Raw genomic sequence first — 17,235 nt, 5'->3', positions numbered from 1 at the left:
TGGTCTTCGGCCATGACTAAATCTCAAAGCCACCGCTAAGTGCTGTACCTTTTTTTGTTGTTCAAAGAAATATACGCCAATTCCCTAAGGAAGTTTGGATATACACATTTTTTTTGAGTATGAATAAACGTACTAACAACTTAAATAAATATATTGTATTTTTTTAAATTACAGATACACGACGACAGTGACTGTCACCGAGCAGAAGCCGTACCAAGTCAAAGAGTATTCTTGGTGTTTCAACATCCCGCCAAAATGTTCCAAGTACAAAATTGAGTATCGCACCATAAAAAAAGTTGAGACTATACCGAAGAAAAGGCCCGTCGAATACTGCTGTCCTGGTTATGGAGAGACCTCTGATAGCGAATTATGCGTACCGGTCTGCTCTGAACCTTGTGTTCATGGAATATGCGAAGCACCAGACAAGTGCAAATGCAATAACGGCTACGGCGGTATCTCTTGCGATAAATGTATTTATTTGTTAATGCTTTAGTATATATTTATGATGTATATTGGAACATTTTGTTTAATTTTGGTGTGGTTTCAGCGTGCCCGTCTGGATTTTGGGGACCGCAATGTAAGAACGATTGCAACTGTCGGAACAAAGCGACGTGCGATCCTACGACAGGCGGATGCAGTTGTATGCGGGGTTGGAGTGGAGGCGATTGCTCGCAGCCCTGTCCTGATGGCTCGTATGGATTAGAGTGCTCGGAGAATTGCCGATGTGCACCGGGGTCCACTTGCAATCCTGTCACTGGAGAATGCCAATGTCCAGCTGGGAAAACAGGACCATTGTTAGTGCATACATTTGATTTTATTGCTTGAAAGAAGCTTGGGGTATTTTAATGGTTGCGATTTAACTGTACATTGAGAAAAATACTTTGTATCTTAAAAAAAAATGTTTGTGCATTAAAATTTGCATTATTTTCGGTGCATTAAACAATCTCGTATTGTGCATCGAATAAAATATTTTGCCATTATAAGTGACAATTAAAAAATATGAATATGAATGATGATGTCAGGTTGTAGAGTCGAAGCCAAGATCGTGTCGAAGGTCGCAAGCCAAATAGTAAAAAAGAAGGAATCCAGTAGAAAGAAGCGTTGGTCGTTGTCGGTTCGTGTTTTGGTATTCGCGACTTTGCCGATACAGTTCATCTGTCATTTTAATACACATTTCATCCGCTTTTTAAGTATGTAGCAAATTTTTTTTTCAATGATCAAAGCAAAGTTTCTAATGCAATCTGTATCCATCATTTAGAAATGAACAAATTTTTTGTAATGTACATAAACTTTTTTAAATGCACATTAATTTTATAAAATGGACGTTTAAATTGTACCCTATTTTAATATATATGTACTTATATATATAGCGTCATCATTCGGTAGATTTTCATCTTTAGATAAACTTTTGTTCAAAGTTTAAAATTTCTAGTAACTTATTATTTAATGTTTTTGGAAATTGGATGACATTGCTTTTTACTTATGTACATATATGTGTTATAGTTGAAATGTATCTTCCAGTTGTAATATATTTTGACTAGTTGGAATATATTCCATCTAACCTGGTACCAACTCCTTTTATATTTCAATTGTATTATCAGTTGTATTATATTTTGAATTAAGTAGTTAGAATATATTCCATGTAACCCACGTAAGTTGATTCATATGGCGAATTACATTCCAACTGGTCAAAATATATTACAACTAAAAAAAAATAGTTAAACTATAAGTTGGGTACCAGGTTAGATATAGAGGTTAGGTTTTCGTGAAAATATCACTCGACAAAGTAACATTTTTGTTTTGAACACATTCTTAGGGCTATCATAATACGGTACTCATTACACTTTTTCATAATACCTAGCAAATATTAACGTATTATTGAATTCTAAAGCATTCGTAAAAACATCCGAGCTGTCAAAACTCAACTATTATATTCCAACTGGCGCACATTGTTGAAAGTGTATTTGCGCTTGTAGAGATATAATTTACTAGTTGAATTGTATTCCAATATGAATGACTTAAAACTCTAATACTGTAACATATATGTACATGTGTATACATAAGTGGAATTGTGGAATAATTATTGTTTTAATACAAATTTTAGGTGTGAAACTGACTGTCGTAATGATGAATGTGGCCCAGAGTGCCGATGTCAAAATGGCGGCCTATGCATCGGAAATAATGATACCTGCGTATGTACGAAAGGTTGGACTGGATCTGTGTGTGCCGAACGCTGTTCAAAAGGTAGCTGGGGAGATCAGTGTTCAAATCGGTGCGATTGTCACAACGGAGCTGGCTGCGATCCCATCACCGGCGTTTGTCAATGTGCTCCAGGTTTCACCGGAAACAGGGTTAATGTCTCTAATATAATTTTAACATAATATCTTGCATTCGGCTTCGATTTTTACGTATTGGATTTTTACAGTGTCTCGAGCCGTGTCCTTCAGGTCGCTTCGGCCCCAACTGTGAAAAGATGTGTAAGTGTGAAAATGACGGTGAGTGTAGCCCCTTTGACGGTTCTTGCACTTGTGGGAAGGGTTGGAAGGGTGTGTACTGCAAGGATAGAGTGTGTTCCAGCACCAATTATGGACCAAATTGTGTACATGACTGCGAGTGCAATCAGGCTACTACGGAATAGTGAGTTTGTTACGATTGTAAAAAATTTTACATCCGTATTTTATAATACATATATTGTCATATACAAACGTACTTGTACGAAAAATCATCTCATTTAGTGTTTCTTATTTGATTTTATTCATTAGATGCTTATTATTCATTAGCTATGAATTGTAAGGACTTTGTACATATGAAGTAATCAGTTTTATATTATATCTACAACTTCTGACCGCTTTTCTTTAATAGTGTTTTTTTAATTGGATGCAATTAATCTTATAAAGCAGGATTAATTAAAAAGTGTAATGACTTGAATGCATAAAAGTTTCAGAATAGTTCTATTGCATACATATGTACATTTATATTTATAGCCTTACGATAATAAGGACTGTAAAATTCCAAAATTATTTTTATAGTCGATTACTTTTTTTATTATACATTATATTTTTTGGTTTGAGATTGCTCACCTTGAACTTACTATTTGTTATTCATTTATGAATATTTATATAATATACGTACGTTCAATGTGTTTTTTTTTTATTGTAAAATACTATTTTGGCTGTTTGAGTATAACTCGAATATAAATTTTTGAATTATCGTACCTTTTCGGCCATTTTGAGTGTTCGAATTGATCACACATTAATGGTAAGAATACACTTAAAATCGCGACATGGGACGCGTACGCTGAACTCCAGCTGTGATAGGCGTGTCTTCATGTCAATATTAATTTGTACTATCTTACCGTTATTGATTATTGTTAAACACTCCAGGGGGTGAGGTTTGGGAAGAGAAGTAACGGTACAGATTTAACGGTGACCGGAAAAATACACTCGAGATAGTTCCACTCTCTAGACATCCAAACTTTCAAAAACGCTCAAAGAGAACTCACGCAATAGAATTCCACAAAAATGTGTCAAGGGGTATTTATATTGTTGCGTAGGGGTGGGTGGAGGATCCAAGTAAAAGGCCAAAGTCGTTTCACAGCATTTATTGGTGATTAAGGAGATACACGCACTGGCAGTGCTCCGTCCAGAATGTCTTGATATCGCCCAAGTACCGCCTTACAACGGATAGGCCGCTCAGGTCATCTTCGTCGTCCGGTTACTTCCCTATTGTTAGGCATGTACCCGGGTATGTATTCCCACGACACTCAGTCCCACGGAATCGGTCGCTTCTGAGAAGGGACCAATAGCGGCCAATTCGGTGGCCATTGTTTAGCCTACTTGCACTTAGTCCAGAGATAATCCTTGAAACCAATTATAACGGTCACACAGTCTCTGGGATGCTACTCGGCCTAATCCGATTGCACTTACTCGGCGGTGTACGTAACAATGTTATCCGAATATGCTTTTTTTGGGGAATTCTATTGCGTAAGTTCTTTTTGAGCGCCTTTGAAAATTATGACTTTTCGAAACTGCGCTACTATTCAGTGCAATTTAGTGCATCTTTCCGGGAACCAGATTTGACCAAGTTGCGTTGTTTTGCATTTTATTTTCCATTTTCACTCTAAGAGTTGTTTGAACGATCTAAGCCATAAATAGGCAGTTTTGAGTTCTTAAATGCCTTTAAGTAGATGATAACATTGTGACGTGGATTAAATAAATTTATATGAAGTGGTTGTTATTGTACACAAAGCTTTTTATATAACAAAACCATTTTTATAATGAAAGCTTATTTTCTGTATATATGTACATATATTATATGAGAATGATTTTATTGTTTATTTAAATAAATTTATTTATCAATGCATGCTTTTTTACCAGCTTTTTTTTATTTATTTCAAATATGCTTTATGTGTGTGTGCATAATAGTTGTCATCCGTGGAGCGGCGTTTGCGTATGTCACCCTGGATGGGACGGCCGATTTTGCAACAGACAATGTCCGTTGCTCACGTATGGCAAAGGCTGTCACGAAGCGTGCAAATGCTTAAACAATGCATTGTGCTCACCCGTCAACGGTAAATACACTCAGTAGTGCTAAAATTTTATTACTGCACATGATCACTTGTTCTGCTTCAAGTTCATCTCATCATCGTGATTTGACATGCACCCTATCGAATCGTGTCGATGTTGTTAATCTATGTGTTCTTTTTTTAGGCACTTGCATTTGCGCACCTGGATACAGAGGTGAACGATGCGAATCTGAATGTCCTGATGGCTTTTACGGAATAGATTGCTCCCAAGAGTGCGAGTGTCACAACGGTGCGTCGTGCTCCACTGAGTCTGGACAGTGCTCGTGTACTGCCGGGTAAATATTTTGTTTATTTACATATATATATATAAATAGTTTGTTTTGTTTACATTATAGTGTGTCGAAGCTGTCATAAAAGCATTTTGTACACAAACTTCTGGGTATAAGTCTTACCTGCTCTAGAACGTATTATTTGTCATCATAGAAGTAGAATGCATAGAATCGCTCTCAGCCTCCAAAAATGTTTGTTCATTGTTTGCTAAACTTCGTCTCTCTCTCTCTCTCTTGTATCTCTTCTGACTTTCCGTCTCTCTCTTCGATGGCTCGCTTTTAGACGATACCTTTGTTAACAATGACCATTCTATTGATTCTACTTCTATGTTTGTCATGCATGGGTCTTCTGTTAATGCGTAAGATCGGTTTTTTGTGAATTTGTTTTTGTGTATGTCAGATATTGATCTATTATGTATATATTTACATAATAATAACAAAAAAATGAAACGCAAAGTTCAAGCGTTTTTCACTTTTACAATAAAAAGTGACTTATTCTTAGAGAACCACTCATCCTCACTGTAAAAAATAAAATCTTCATAAAATCGGTTATATTGGTAAAATGGTAGTTTTGAGAAGTTACAAGATGAAAATTTGAGTACTGTCAATGACTATTTATTGATTTAAAACCATCAAAAATACTGTAACGTGTAGATTAGGCGATCGGTATTCGTTGAACATTACTGATCGCCCGTTCGCGCCAAAAAGGTCTCGGTGTATAAGCATGTGCATGTTCCTATGGGGGGCAGTTGGAGTGAAATAATGGCATTGTTGTAAACACGACTATTTAATTTGATGGTTGGGAAGAAAGTAAAGTAGCAGCCACCAACATAGCTGAATTGGTCCCAACTCACAGGATGGTGACCCAAATTCGTAGGTACCATAGTACTCCCCCCCCCTAGTGATAACGATACAAAGAAGAAGGAAAATTACAATGTAACAAAAAAAAAATGTGGGTCTTGGGCCATCAGTTGTGTGTATGGTGTTGCTATGATTCTGGCTGTGCTATTGAGTGTATACTCAAGGTGTGAAGCGGGTTGAAGGGGATTAAGTCGTGAGGGTAGATGGATGGACGCTGTTAAGATGGCCTTAAATACTAAAAGTTTGTTCCCCATGGTCAGTGTTATTTCTTTCTGATTATCAGTGGTGCTTCTTGAGTTTGAAGTTTAGTTGTATACCTTTTGTCCAGATATGTTTTTTCTCCACGTCAATCTGCGGTACAGATGTTTACCCATATGTTTGGCTTCTTCTTCTAGTGGAAGTGTCATATCATTAAATTTTATGGGAGTAGAGGTTTCTCCAGAGTTGTAACCATTTTTTTTAGGTTTTATCTTGCAAATAAAATTAAGTAATTTCGAAAGTTTCATGTGAAGCCATTAATTACTACTGTGCTAATTGTTTGTTTTGTTTTTATGCAGGTGGAAGGGTCCAAAGTGTGATAGGCCATGCGACGGTCGCTTTTACGGTTTCAACTGCAACACGCAATGCAAATGTCAAAATAATGCAGCCTGCAATCCCCAAAATGGTAAGATTTCAATTCCAGTCTACCAATTTCTATCATTTGGTATTTGTTCAATGTATGCATGTTCAATTTCAGGTTCTTGCGTGTGCGCACCCGGTTATACCGGCGAAGTTTGCGACCGAAAGTGTCCATCGGGGTGGTTCGGCTCGGGGTGTCAACACAAATGTGACTGCTTCCCAGAAAGTCACTTCAACTGCGACGCTGCGACGGGACGGTGCCTTTGCAAAGACGGATGGAACGGTATTTAACATTTTTGACGTTTCGACTGTTTTATTTGGTCTTTAGCATGATAGATATAGTATACTTCTGAATTAATCTGCTTTATTATCAGTATGAAAATTTAATTTATCTTATTATATATGATACTAACTTGCATAAGTCATTTGAATGAAATGTCTTCATCATGTATGTTGAATGCTAGAAAAAATGCTCCCAGTTGTGTGTACGTATGTATGTATGTAATAGACGTTAATTGAAGATTTGTCTCACACGTCAATTGACAGTAGTGCTCGTCTTCTAATTGCTAGATAGTATTGTTTTGATCATAGATATTGGATTGATATTTTATTTCAAAGCCATCTAATAATGCTTTTATTTTCATTTGAATGGCTTTTTTCTGTATATGTATGTAATAATAGTGTAATTTGTTTTTTAATATTTTTGAATCAAATATGTATTTGTTTTATTGTTTTGCATTGATTTTTTGTATGTATGTTATCGATCGAGTGGTATCACATATGTATCTATGTGTGTTCCCGTTTCCTCCTGCTTTCTTCAAAGCACATGCTACTCTGAGTGTATGAAATGTATATAGAAATATAATCATCATCAGGTGTTCGTTGCGAATCTCGGTGCGGCGTCGGCTTTTACGGAGACACGTGCGATAAAAAATGCGATTGCAATAACAACAGTTCATGCGATGATAGTGGATGCTACTGTGCACGCGGCTGGAGAGGCCCACATTGCAATGATCCGTGTCCGAACGGTGTGTTCGGTTTTGGCTGCAAGGAAAAATGTCTTCCGAGTTTGGCTGGTCCGTTTTGTTCTATTTTTTTTTTCATTTTTTTTCACACCATAACATCCCATCATCGCTTATAACCATGTATTATTTCTTTTTTGGTTTTGGTTGTATTTTTATTTTCCTTCGGACTGTGTTGGCTTGGATCGTATGGTAATTTGTATGCTTTAAATGCATTCTTATTACGTTTGAATGCTCAAATTACAATATATGCAATACGTTGGGTGTGTTTTATTCAATGCCTCTCATGCTTAAAGGGATGGAATGGAAGGGTTTTATTTAGTACATGTACATATGTATATGGGTGTAGTTTTGTTGAATGGAACTAGCCTTTGTGAGTAATTTTTTCATATCTGCAATTTCATTGATTTTATTGCACAAAATTGCAGATGTCAGATTATTAGTCACGAGGGTTAGTTTATGATTGTGGATAGAATTGAGTATAAAAAATAGGAAATAATGTTGGTAAGTGGGAAAGGGGGAGGAAACGGTAAAAAAATATTTATATAATTAAAATGTAAACAGCTTCAAATTTATTGATAAAGTATTATTTGATATGAATCTATTTTGAAATACAATTTTATTGTTTAATCAGTATTCGATTGTAGTGGGTCAAAATTTTACGAATTAATTTTATAATAATAAATATGAACATTTGATAATGTAATCATGCAATCATAATAGCTTATTATTTATTGTATATTTTTATTGGAATGATGCTTTTAGTCGATTTATTATTAAAGTTGGTCTTAAAATCCTTCTATTAAAATAAATAGAGCATGTTTAGAGTTATTTACATAACTTATATAATTTATTATTATATAAGCTATGAAAATAAAACAAATAGGGCACCTTTTCAGTACATTAATTCCAAATTGAAATATTTTGCATGACAAATAAACTGGTACTTATTGGTTATACGGGCGCCTCAGAGCATCGAGTATACACTAACACATACAAATACAAGGCAGTTACTTGAATGACATCTACACAGGTATCGCAAACAGTTTTAGACAGTGTAATGATAAAACATGGAGGTACAGCTCGTCAACATATCATAGGATGTTATTTTGTAGAGTTTATGTGGTGGCATATACAAAGATTCATCTGAAGAGTCTCTCTCTGCAATAAGATAATACTGACCTTGCATATTGTATGTCCATTTTTGAATATGTATCGAACTTTAAGTTTGTAGATGCAGGAATAATTCAGGTTCCTCCTTTCAAGGTAATTTATGTATACCACATATTATGAATGTGAAATTCATATACATATAATATATATGTAAGTATGTATAATAAAATTATTTGGGAAATGCGTTTTCGATTTTTATTGATATCGTTCGATGTGACGTCAATCACTGGTTGCATACTGCGTACTGTCACTTTACTAAAACTGTTTGCGACACCTAGAGGCCATTCGTGTAACTGCCATGTATTTGTAAGTATATATACTCGATGCTCGGATGCGCCTATATAAACAATAAGTACCAATAAATTGCAAATATGGTCTTGAATTTATGAACATTAATAATGCTTCAAAGATACTTTGCTCTGTATATTTAATACAAAAAATGTCGCTCATTCGTATTAACATTTTCTTGCCATCTAACCCCATAGATAATATGACACACCGAAAAATAATTTTCATCATCAAAAACATTATTTCATGCACTTTAATAAGTTCTAAAATTTTTGTTAACAAAACAATACGCATATTATTTTAGAAAACGGACCGTGCAATCACATAAGCGGAGTATATCATTGTCGACCCGGGTATATCGGCATAACGTGTGATCATCCATGTCCGATTGATAAATTCGGACCAAACTGTGCCAGCAAGTGCTCTTGCAGGAATGGAGGCGACTGTCATCACGTCACTGGTAATTATAATAACGTTTTTCATATTTATTTAGCTTTTGCATAATAAAAGTAACTTTTTATTGTATTATATTTATCGATGTATATGGTACTTTTTATCGTATAGATCGCGGATGTTATTAAATTAGTATAAATTACAGGTGTTCTCAACCGCACCAACATATTCTTATTTAAATTGAACAATTACATTTTAAGCGAATGTCATTGTGACTCATTGAATATCATTTTAAGATGTCATTGAATTAGTTTAAATGTTAGGGGTTCTTAGCCGTATCCAATATTTACTTATTTAAATTGAAAAAAAAACTTTCTAAGCGTATGAACTGCAGATTACATTGAATTAGTTTATATGGCAGGGCTTCTCAACCGTCTCCAAAATTTTCTTTATTTCAAATGAATAATTTACTTTTTATCGTATACATTGCGGGCGTTATTAAATTAGTGTAAATGATAGGTGTTCTCAACCGTATCCGATATTTACTTATTTAAATTGAAAAATAATAATAATTTATAATTAACTTTAAAAATTTAGAATTTTTGAACATTATTTCCGTGAACATTTTGTCAGTGCACTAATTTTCGGGTACATTTTGTCGTTGAACCTTTCGGACTTGCACCAATTGTCGTGTAACCGTCCTCAGCATAATAGGGATAGGTAGGGGACTTGTTTCTGTCATCAAGCGGAGAAAGATGGAGTACCTCGGACACATGATATGGGGTCCGAAATACGAATTTCTCTGTCTGATAGCCATGGGAAAATTTGAAGGTGGTAAATGGATTGGCAGTAAGAAGTTGTCTTGGCTTCGAAACATGTGCATGTGGATCGATATGAGTGCTGAAGATCTGTTCAGAGCTGCTGAAGACCGATGCGGATATCTGCAAATAATTAACAAGGTGGTCGCCAATGTCTGGACGCGGACAGGGCATTCGGCAGAAGAAAGATAGTTGCCATCTTTCTCTATAATTGTTTTTCAACGTTCTACAAAGCTTCTCGATTTCGTTTTTGTAGAAATAACTTTTTATCTTTGTTTATTTTTAAAAAAGTTCGCAATGTGATTTTCAACAGCTTCCACGGAATTAAGATTCCTACCATTCATACTATTCTGCAAAGAACGAAATAAATAAAAATCTGAAGGAGGAACGTTTGGAGAATATGGTGGGTGATGGAGAATTTTCCATTTCGACTTTTTTTCATTGTCAAAGGAGAGAAATGGCACACAAATACCGAAGCGGTGACTAATCAATCTATAATAAGTTTTGCCCACTAAATTCGAAAATGACAATAATTTTTGTTGGCTTCTTCTAGTTTATGAGATATAAGCGTTTAAAAAAATGCACAAGTTTTACAGATTTTTGGCTTTTGCAGTCTTTGGCTCAAAATCTAGTATTGTTGTGCCAAAAGTAAGTATTGAAATCAGTAGTCAGATGTTTTTTCTACTGATTCTGATTTTTTATTGCATTAATATACTTAACTATCTAGCGAACTTTTAAAGTCTTATATATCTCATAAACGAGAAGAATCAACAAAAATCATTGTCATATTCGAATTTAGTGGGTCAAACTTTTAAAGATTGATTAGTCTCCGCTCCGGTAAGATGTAAAACGTGATTTTTTGTTGCTCAGTGCTATCAATGTTAATCATTTCAACACTCTCCTCAGTTTTAATCCTTGGAATATTTTCCACTAAGGTACTCACAATTTCATCATCAGAGTGGGGTTGATCTCCCATGTTGAAATCGCCATTTCAAAATCTGTTGAACCACTTTTAACTGTTCGGAAAGCAGGAGCACAGTTCAGATAAACGTCCTGGATGTTTTTTGTGCAGTTCCAACACTCAATCCTTGTATAACATAACATGCCGTAAATGTATCTTTTCAATCTCCATTTTGAAATTGATTTCTGTCGCATTAACCGACTTGTTTGATGTCAAACTGATATATGATACTGTAATGTGGGAGCACAGGAGAGAGTATCCGCTCTCTAAGTGCATTGGGGAGGGGGTGAACAATAGAGACCCCCGGATTAGGTCGAACGGTACCCAGTAAGTGCCCACTAGAATTCACCTAAAACTGTACATGCCTAGACAATAGATAAATGGATCGGGGAAGCTGTGGGGAGTAACTTGTCCTTAATAAGGAAGTGCACACGCTATATCAGATCAATCTAGAGCGAGCGCTGGTTACGTGTGGACCTCCTGAATTGTTAAATAAATGCTGTGACTTTGGCCTTTTATTTGGATCCTGAACCCACCCCTACGCAACAATACTGTCACCCAATCGGAGCATGCAAATATGGAAAAAAAAAAAACAGCACCACCGTGCAAATACGTTTACCGCTATCTATGAAAATCGTGCACAAACTTATGCAACTATTTAATATTAATTATTGTAATGCAATTTTAGGCGCTTGTTCGTGTCCTCCTGGCTGGACAGGACCCACTTGTGCCACTCCGTGTTCAAACGGAACTTGGGGAATAGCTTGTCGTCAACGCTGCTCGTGCGGAGAGAATGGACTGTGTCGCGGCAACGACGGCCATTGCCGATGCAAACCTGGCTTTACCGGAGCGCATTGCAATGAAAGTAAGATTTTTCTCATATTGTCGTTCATATTGCATGTCGTTCTAAAAGTGCATAGTTTAATTTACATATACTTTCTTATAGTTTGTCCGGAAGGCTATTACGGTGAACATTGTATGCAACCGTGTGAATGTAAGTCTGATCAATTCATGTGTCATGCTGCTGAAGGTTGTGTTTGCCGGATAGGTTTCAGAGGAAATGACTGCGACGAGAACGTCAAGGATGCATTAGAAGCCAAAGAAAGCGGTATGTTCATTTTATGGGCATTTTGCTGTTTATTCTTTAAAGTTTTTTGTTTTTTAATAGTATTGTTTGTTTTATTTTGTAGACGGTGGTAATGCTGCTATGATATCTGGTCTTATAGTGACTATCATTCTAGTCGCAGCTATAGTCGCTATTGTGTTCTATTATAGAAGGCATGTGTCTCGTTTGAAGACTGAAATAGCACACGTGCAGTACATTGCTGATCCACATTCGCAACCAGGTATTGTATATATGTATATATGTATGTGTGTATTTAGGTTAATAATCTAAAATTTGGCATCTAAATCATCTAAAATTTGGCATATTTTCAGCTCGTCATCACTTCGACAATCCAGTATACTCTTTTCAAACCAGCAGAGCTGATGATTCGACAGGTCTCTTGAACAACGCAGCTAATCACATCAGGAATAATCTCGAATTGAAGAAGAACAACACTGACTCGGAGAAGTTGAGACTGGCTGGAGCCAGCGGATCGAGCGATTCCGACGATTGTACGTTTTATATATTTTGAACTATATGTAAATAAAAAACAAAGCATCACTTCAAAGTTTAATTGATGTTGAATGTATATTTTTCAGGTTGTGACAATATGAAGAATAAAAACGCAGATCTCACCAATCCCAACGTGTTTGTGGACATTGACGATAATAAAGTAGTCGATCACGTCTACGACGAAATAAAACTCAAAGACGGAAAGGGTAATTGATTATATCTGTGCATGTTTAATATTTGCATATCGTATATTTGTATAATATTCTCTGTTGTGATTTAGAAATGGAGTATGATCATTTGAACTATACCAGACCGGCCAGCTCTTGGAGGCCTCATTATCAGCAAACGGTCAACGGCTTACCACCCAAGAAAGAAAACACTAGACGATCTCCTTCGCCCTCGGCGAAATCGACTGACAGCTCAGCTCCGAAATAATATCATTACTTTTAAGAAAACTCTATTAATAGAATCATGATATTAGATTTACGAATTAAATGCGAGCGCTTTTATGTAATTTATGTGTGTGTGCAAAATTGTGTGAACCCTGCTTTGTGAATTTATTCGATAATTGAGCGTTCTCAATGATTTTTTCAAAGGTGCATCCTGACGAAGGGATCAGCTTATATGAAATGAACTGAAAAGAGTGTTTTTGGTGCCTGATCGCGTTTGCTGTAGAGTGCTTTAATGACGGTGATAGCTAAGGCAGGCCTGATCTATTTAGAAAACTTGTTGTAAATCAGATTGTAATCTACGACTGATAGTGGTTGTGTCATGTGGCATTTATCAGCTGGTGATTTGAGTCCCGATTTTCAGTATGTTTTCATTTAGGATCAGGCCTGGAATTGAATGTGAACGTCGCTGCGAACGATCTGCATAATATTTATATTAAAATATGAACAAAAATATAGTCATTTTAGGTAAATGCTGAATAATTAAGAGACTATGCTCGAAGGGTGACTTTTATAACTAGTAAGTATTGTAGTGTCTTTGAATATTCGCGCATCGTATATTAGTGCTGCGTTTATACGAGGCCATTTGTTAAGACACTCCACTAAGCCAAGCCAATCGTGTAGTGTCGGAACACCTATTTACACGAGGCTAACATTGGCTTGGCTTAGTGGAGCGTTTTGACAGTTGGCCTTGTGTAAATACAGCATAATTGTAAAACGTATACCTGAGTATGTAAACAGACAGTTAATATGTCTTTGATTGCATTGAAATTAAATGATAATATTTTTATTATGTAGCTAAATCTAAATTCAGACATTTTATATTTTTTAATAAGTGTTCTTCTAGACCGTTCTGTTTTGTAAATATTTTTATACATTCGAAATCATATCTTAAAAAAATGTTACCTGTGATAAGTTTCTATTATTAATTATTATTGTGTAAATTGACATGTCATATCTTATATTTGAAATCGATTTAATTGTACATAAATACATGCATTTAAAATTTTCAAACTATTATATTTACACGATCTTATTCTATAGGTATAAAGCGCATGCGCTTTTAGATTTTGCATCAATATAAAAAGACTATTTTATCGAAATGAATTAAAATATTATGATTGTTTCGACGTTAATTGTGTATTGCATTTTACATGTTTGTATTGTCGTCGTGAATTATAAATGAATTTATTTATGTTTTTTAATGCTAAAATGTTTATATTGCCTTCGAAGCAATGGAAGTTTTTCTAATAATGTAGTTCAAATTGTGCCAATGCAAATATTTAACATAGTATCATTTTGGCTATCGCAATTATTGGTATTAACTGTGATAGCAATGTAAGTTTATAAATAATGAGATCATTTTATTTTTATAATGAAATTATACCTACAGTAATTGTAAATATATTTAATCAGGCTAATAAAATTTATTTCACGAAATTAAAACATTGGATTTTGTAATATGTGTTTATTTCATAATTAATTACATACGTTGGTATCGATAAGAATATGGCACTTTTCCAATATCAGATTTTTTTTTTGTTATTACACATATTGGGAAAAGTAAACGTACATTTATAAAGTACATAATAATAATATTTTAAAATACATTGCTAGTATAGTCAACTTTTCGTATGTAAATATGGAATGCATTAAAAGGTTCACGATCATTGATAGATAGAATCTTATTTACATGTAAATCATCTCATTTTCTTTTAAGTTAACATTGCACTTTCATGGTCAATTTTAAAAATTGTTACAAAAAAATGTTTTAAGCTTATTATTGTGCTCGAAACATTCAACAACAAATTTTAACATTTGTTTACGACTTAATCAAAACTTAGTTTTGCTGAATCATTGAGCACCAATACGATATTGAAGTTATTTAATGGTTTAAGATATTTGAGTCATGACCAATGGTGTAACAAGGGGGGCGATGGGGGTATCGACGCCCTGAGCGCATCAAAAGCGAAGGCAAAATATATTTATATTTATTGTCTTGTCATTTTGTAGTAACTTGGTTCACTTTGAAAAGTACAATGTGAACGTACAAAAACATAAACAATTAAGATTGTTCTTCATAATCCAACATGGAGTTTTTCTAGGCTTTGTTTTGAAAGAAAGCTGAAGTTTCATTTAAGATAATGCTGTTTATAATTATAAATAATATGTATATAAAAACGGTGTGTCGGTAAATATGTATGTGACAGACCACCGACCAGTATGGGGAACCAATCACAGCTGAGTATTCGAGACACGGGGATATGTATCAGAACGTAGTACAGTATAGGGGCCAATCACAGCCGAGTATTCGAGACGCGGGGATTTGACACACACGCTTCTTTCATCACTTACACATGGGTGACGCATTTGACACACACTTTGGGTCGGCAGCCGCAGCAGCGACCGAGTGAATCGATTTTGATTTGCGGCAGCCTCGATATCTTTTTCAGTTCCAGATCCCGATTCCAGTTTCAGTTCCGGATCCCGATAACTGTTTCAGTTTCGGATCCCGATTCTTTTTTCGATTTTGATTTCGAATTGCGGCAGCCTCGATTACTGTTTTAGTTCTGATTGCTGTTTCAGTTCCGGATCCCGATTCCAGTTTCAGTTCTGGATCCCGATTACTGTTTCAATTCCGGATCTGGATTCCGTTTTCAGTTCTGGATCCGAATTCCTTTTTCAGTTCCGGTTCCCGATCCCTGTTTCAGTTCCGATTATTATATACTATATTATGAGAAATCGGTGTATGTACCTAAAGGTAAGAAGGTACACCCGAAAATAAGCTCTAGTGTAGTTTTCGAGTGTACCTTCTTACCTTATATGTAAGACCGGGTCTTACATATTTTCAGGGTAAGACAATACGAAGTAATAAAGTATAGAAACTTTTGTAAATTACTGTATTTTAAGGTAATACTCTTTTTAACACGTACACCGAATCCATCTTCCACGATGCTCTCCAAGAGGCGGAGGGCATCAAGGTGGGCGGCGAGACGATCACCAATATAAGATATGCTGATGACACGGCACTAGTCGCTGAAAATTTAGCAGACCTGCAAAGATCTCTAGACCGTGTACATCAAGAAAGCAATCGAAGAGGTCTGCGCATAAATCTAAAGAAGACAAAATTTATGATAGTGGATAGAATGCAAACAGACACCGGGAATCTAACCTTGGATGGAGAGGTGATAGAAAGAGTAAAAAGATTCAAATACCTGGGTACCTGGCTGAATGAAGAGATGGACCCAGATGAAGATTTAAGAATCCGCATCGAGATGGCTACAACAGCATTTGTCAAAATGAAGGCGGCGCTTACAAACAAGCATCTCAATCTTCATACGCGGTTGAGATTCGCGAAGAGCTACGTCTGGACAGTATTACTACACGGATGTGAGATGTGGACTCTGAAAACCAAGATGATCAGCCGCATTGAAGCTTTTGAGATGTGGGTCTATAGGCGTATGCTGAAGATTCCGTGGACCAAAAAGATATCAAACGAAGCTGTCCTCGGCATGATGGGGAGAGGCAGGGAACTTGTTTCTGTCATCAAGCGGAGAAAGATGGAGTACCTCGGACACATGATACGGGGTTCAAAATACGAATTTCTCCGTTTGATAACCATGGGGAAAATAGAAGGAAAAAAATGGATTGGCAGGAAAAAGTTATCTTGGCTTCGAAACATGCGCATGTGGACCGATATGAGCGCCAAAGAGCTGTTCCGAGCCGCTGAAGACCGATGCGGATATCTTCAAATAATCGACGAGGTGGTCACCAACGTCCGGATGCGGACAAGGCATTAACAAGAAGAAGAAGGTAATACCATACATGAGTTTTACAAATCGAAATCGTTTCGTCATAAAATAACATATTTTTATATATAACTAGCTGAACCTGGCATGCGTTGCAATGCCACAATAACGCATGCAATTCCCGTTCCCGTTTTTGGGCGATTTTTTTTACAGAAACTATCGCGGGCATGCACACAATAAGTCATGTAAGTTTCCCGTTCCCGTTTCTCGATGTGTTTCGATAAGTAAATGTTTCACTTTCAAATTAAATTACTTAATAATGAAATTAAATTACAGTAATGATAATTTGTCAGAAAAACGCAGGCGGTAATTTGAAATGATTCAATTGTTTGTTTGTTTTATACCAACAACGCAGATGGTGACGCGAACAC

The 17,235-nt window shown here is 35.8% G+C and overlaps 1 protein-coding gene across 3 annotated transcripts in view; it reads left to right on the top strand.

The window, feature by feature from the left end:
* The window catches only part of drpr (multiple EGF like domains draper), a 32,608-nt gene extending 17,856 nt beyond the window's left edge, over positions 1-14,752 (top strand). The window contains exons 3-19 of one of the 3 annotated variants that reach the window (XR_013260420.1): positions 175-470; positions 548-794; positions 2,105-2,351; positions 2,426-2,637; positions 4,425-4,570; positions 4,710-4,860; positions 6,273-6,379; positions 6,452-6,616; positions 7,209-7,409; positions 9,121-9,276; positions 11,677-11,853; positions 11,935-12,096; positions 12,179-12,334; positions 12,426-12,605; positions 12,693-12,812; positions 12,887-13,618; positions 13,725-14,514. Coding sequence is in view for 2 of the 3 variants with exons in the window: in XM_077428235.1 (XP_077284361.1) it covers positions 175-470; positions 548-794; positions 2,105-2,351; positions 2,426-2,637; positions 4,425-4,570; positions 4,710-4,860; positions 6,273-6,379; positions 6,452-6,616; positions 7,209-7,409; positions 9,121-9,276; positions 11,677-11,853; positions 11,935-12,096; positions 12,179-12,334; positions 12,426-12,605; positions 12,693-12,812; positions 12,887-13,041 (2,878 nt within the window). In the remaining variant the exon portion in view is untranslated. Of the gene's footprint in view, positions 1-174; positions 471-547; positions 795-2,104; positions 2,352-2,425; positions 2,638-4,424; positions 4,571-4,709; positions 4,861-6,272; positions 6,380-6,451; positions 6,617-7,208; positions 7,410-9,120; positions 9,277-11,676; positions 11,854-11,934; positions 12,097-12,178; positions 12,335-12,425; positions 12,606-12,692; positions 12,813-12,886 lie in introns of all 3 variants that reach the window. The other 2 variants (XM_077428235.1, XM_077428248.1) reach the window with 2 other exon arrangements.
* Positions 14,753-17,235: the final 2,483 nt, after the last annotated feature.

The sequence above is a fragment of the Arctopsyche grandis genome, chromosome 1 (assembly GCF_051622035.1).
Source record: "Arctopsyche grandis isolate Sample6627 chromosome 1, ASM5162203v2, whole genome shotgun sequence".
Taxonomy (NCBI): domain Eukaryota; kingdom Metazoa; phylum Arthropoda; class Insecta; order Trichoptera; family Hydropsychidae; genus Arctopsyche; species Arctopsyche grandis.
The sequence above is the reverse complement of the archived record's forward strand: the minus strand, read 5'-3'. Positions and strand labels throughout refer to the sequence as shown.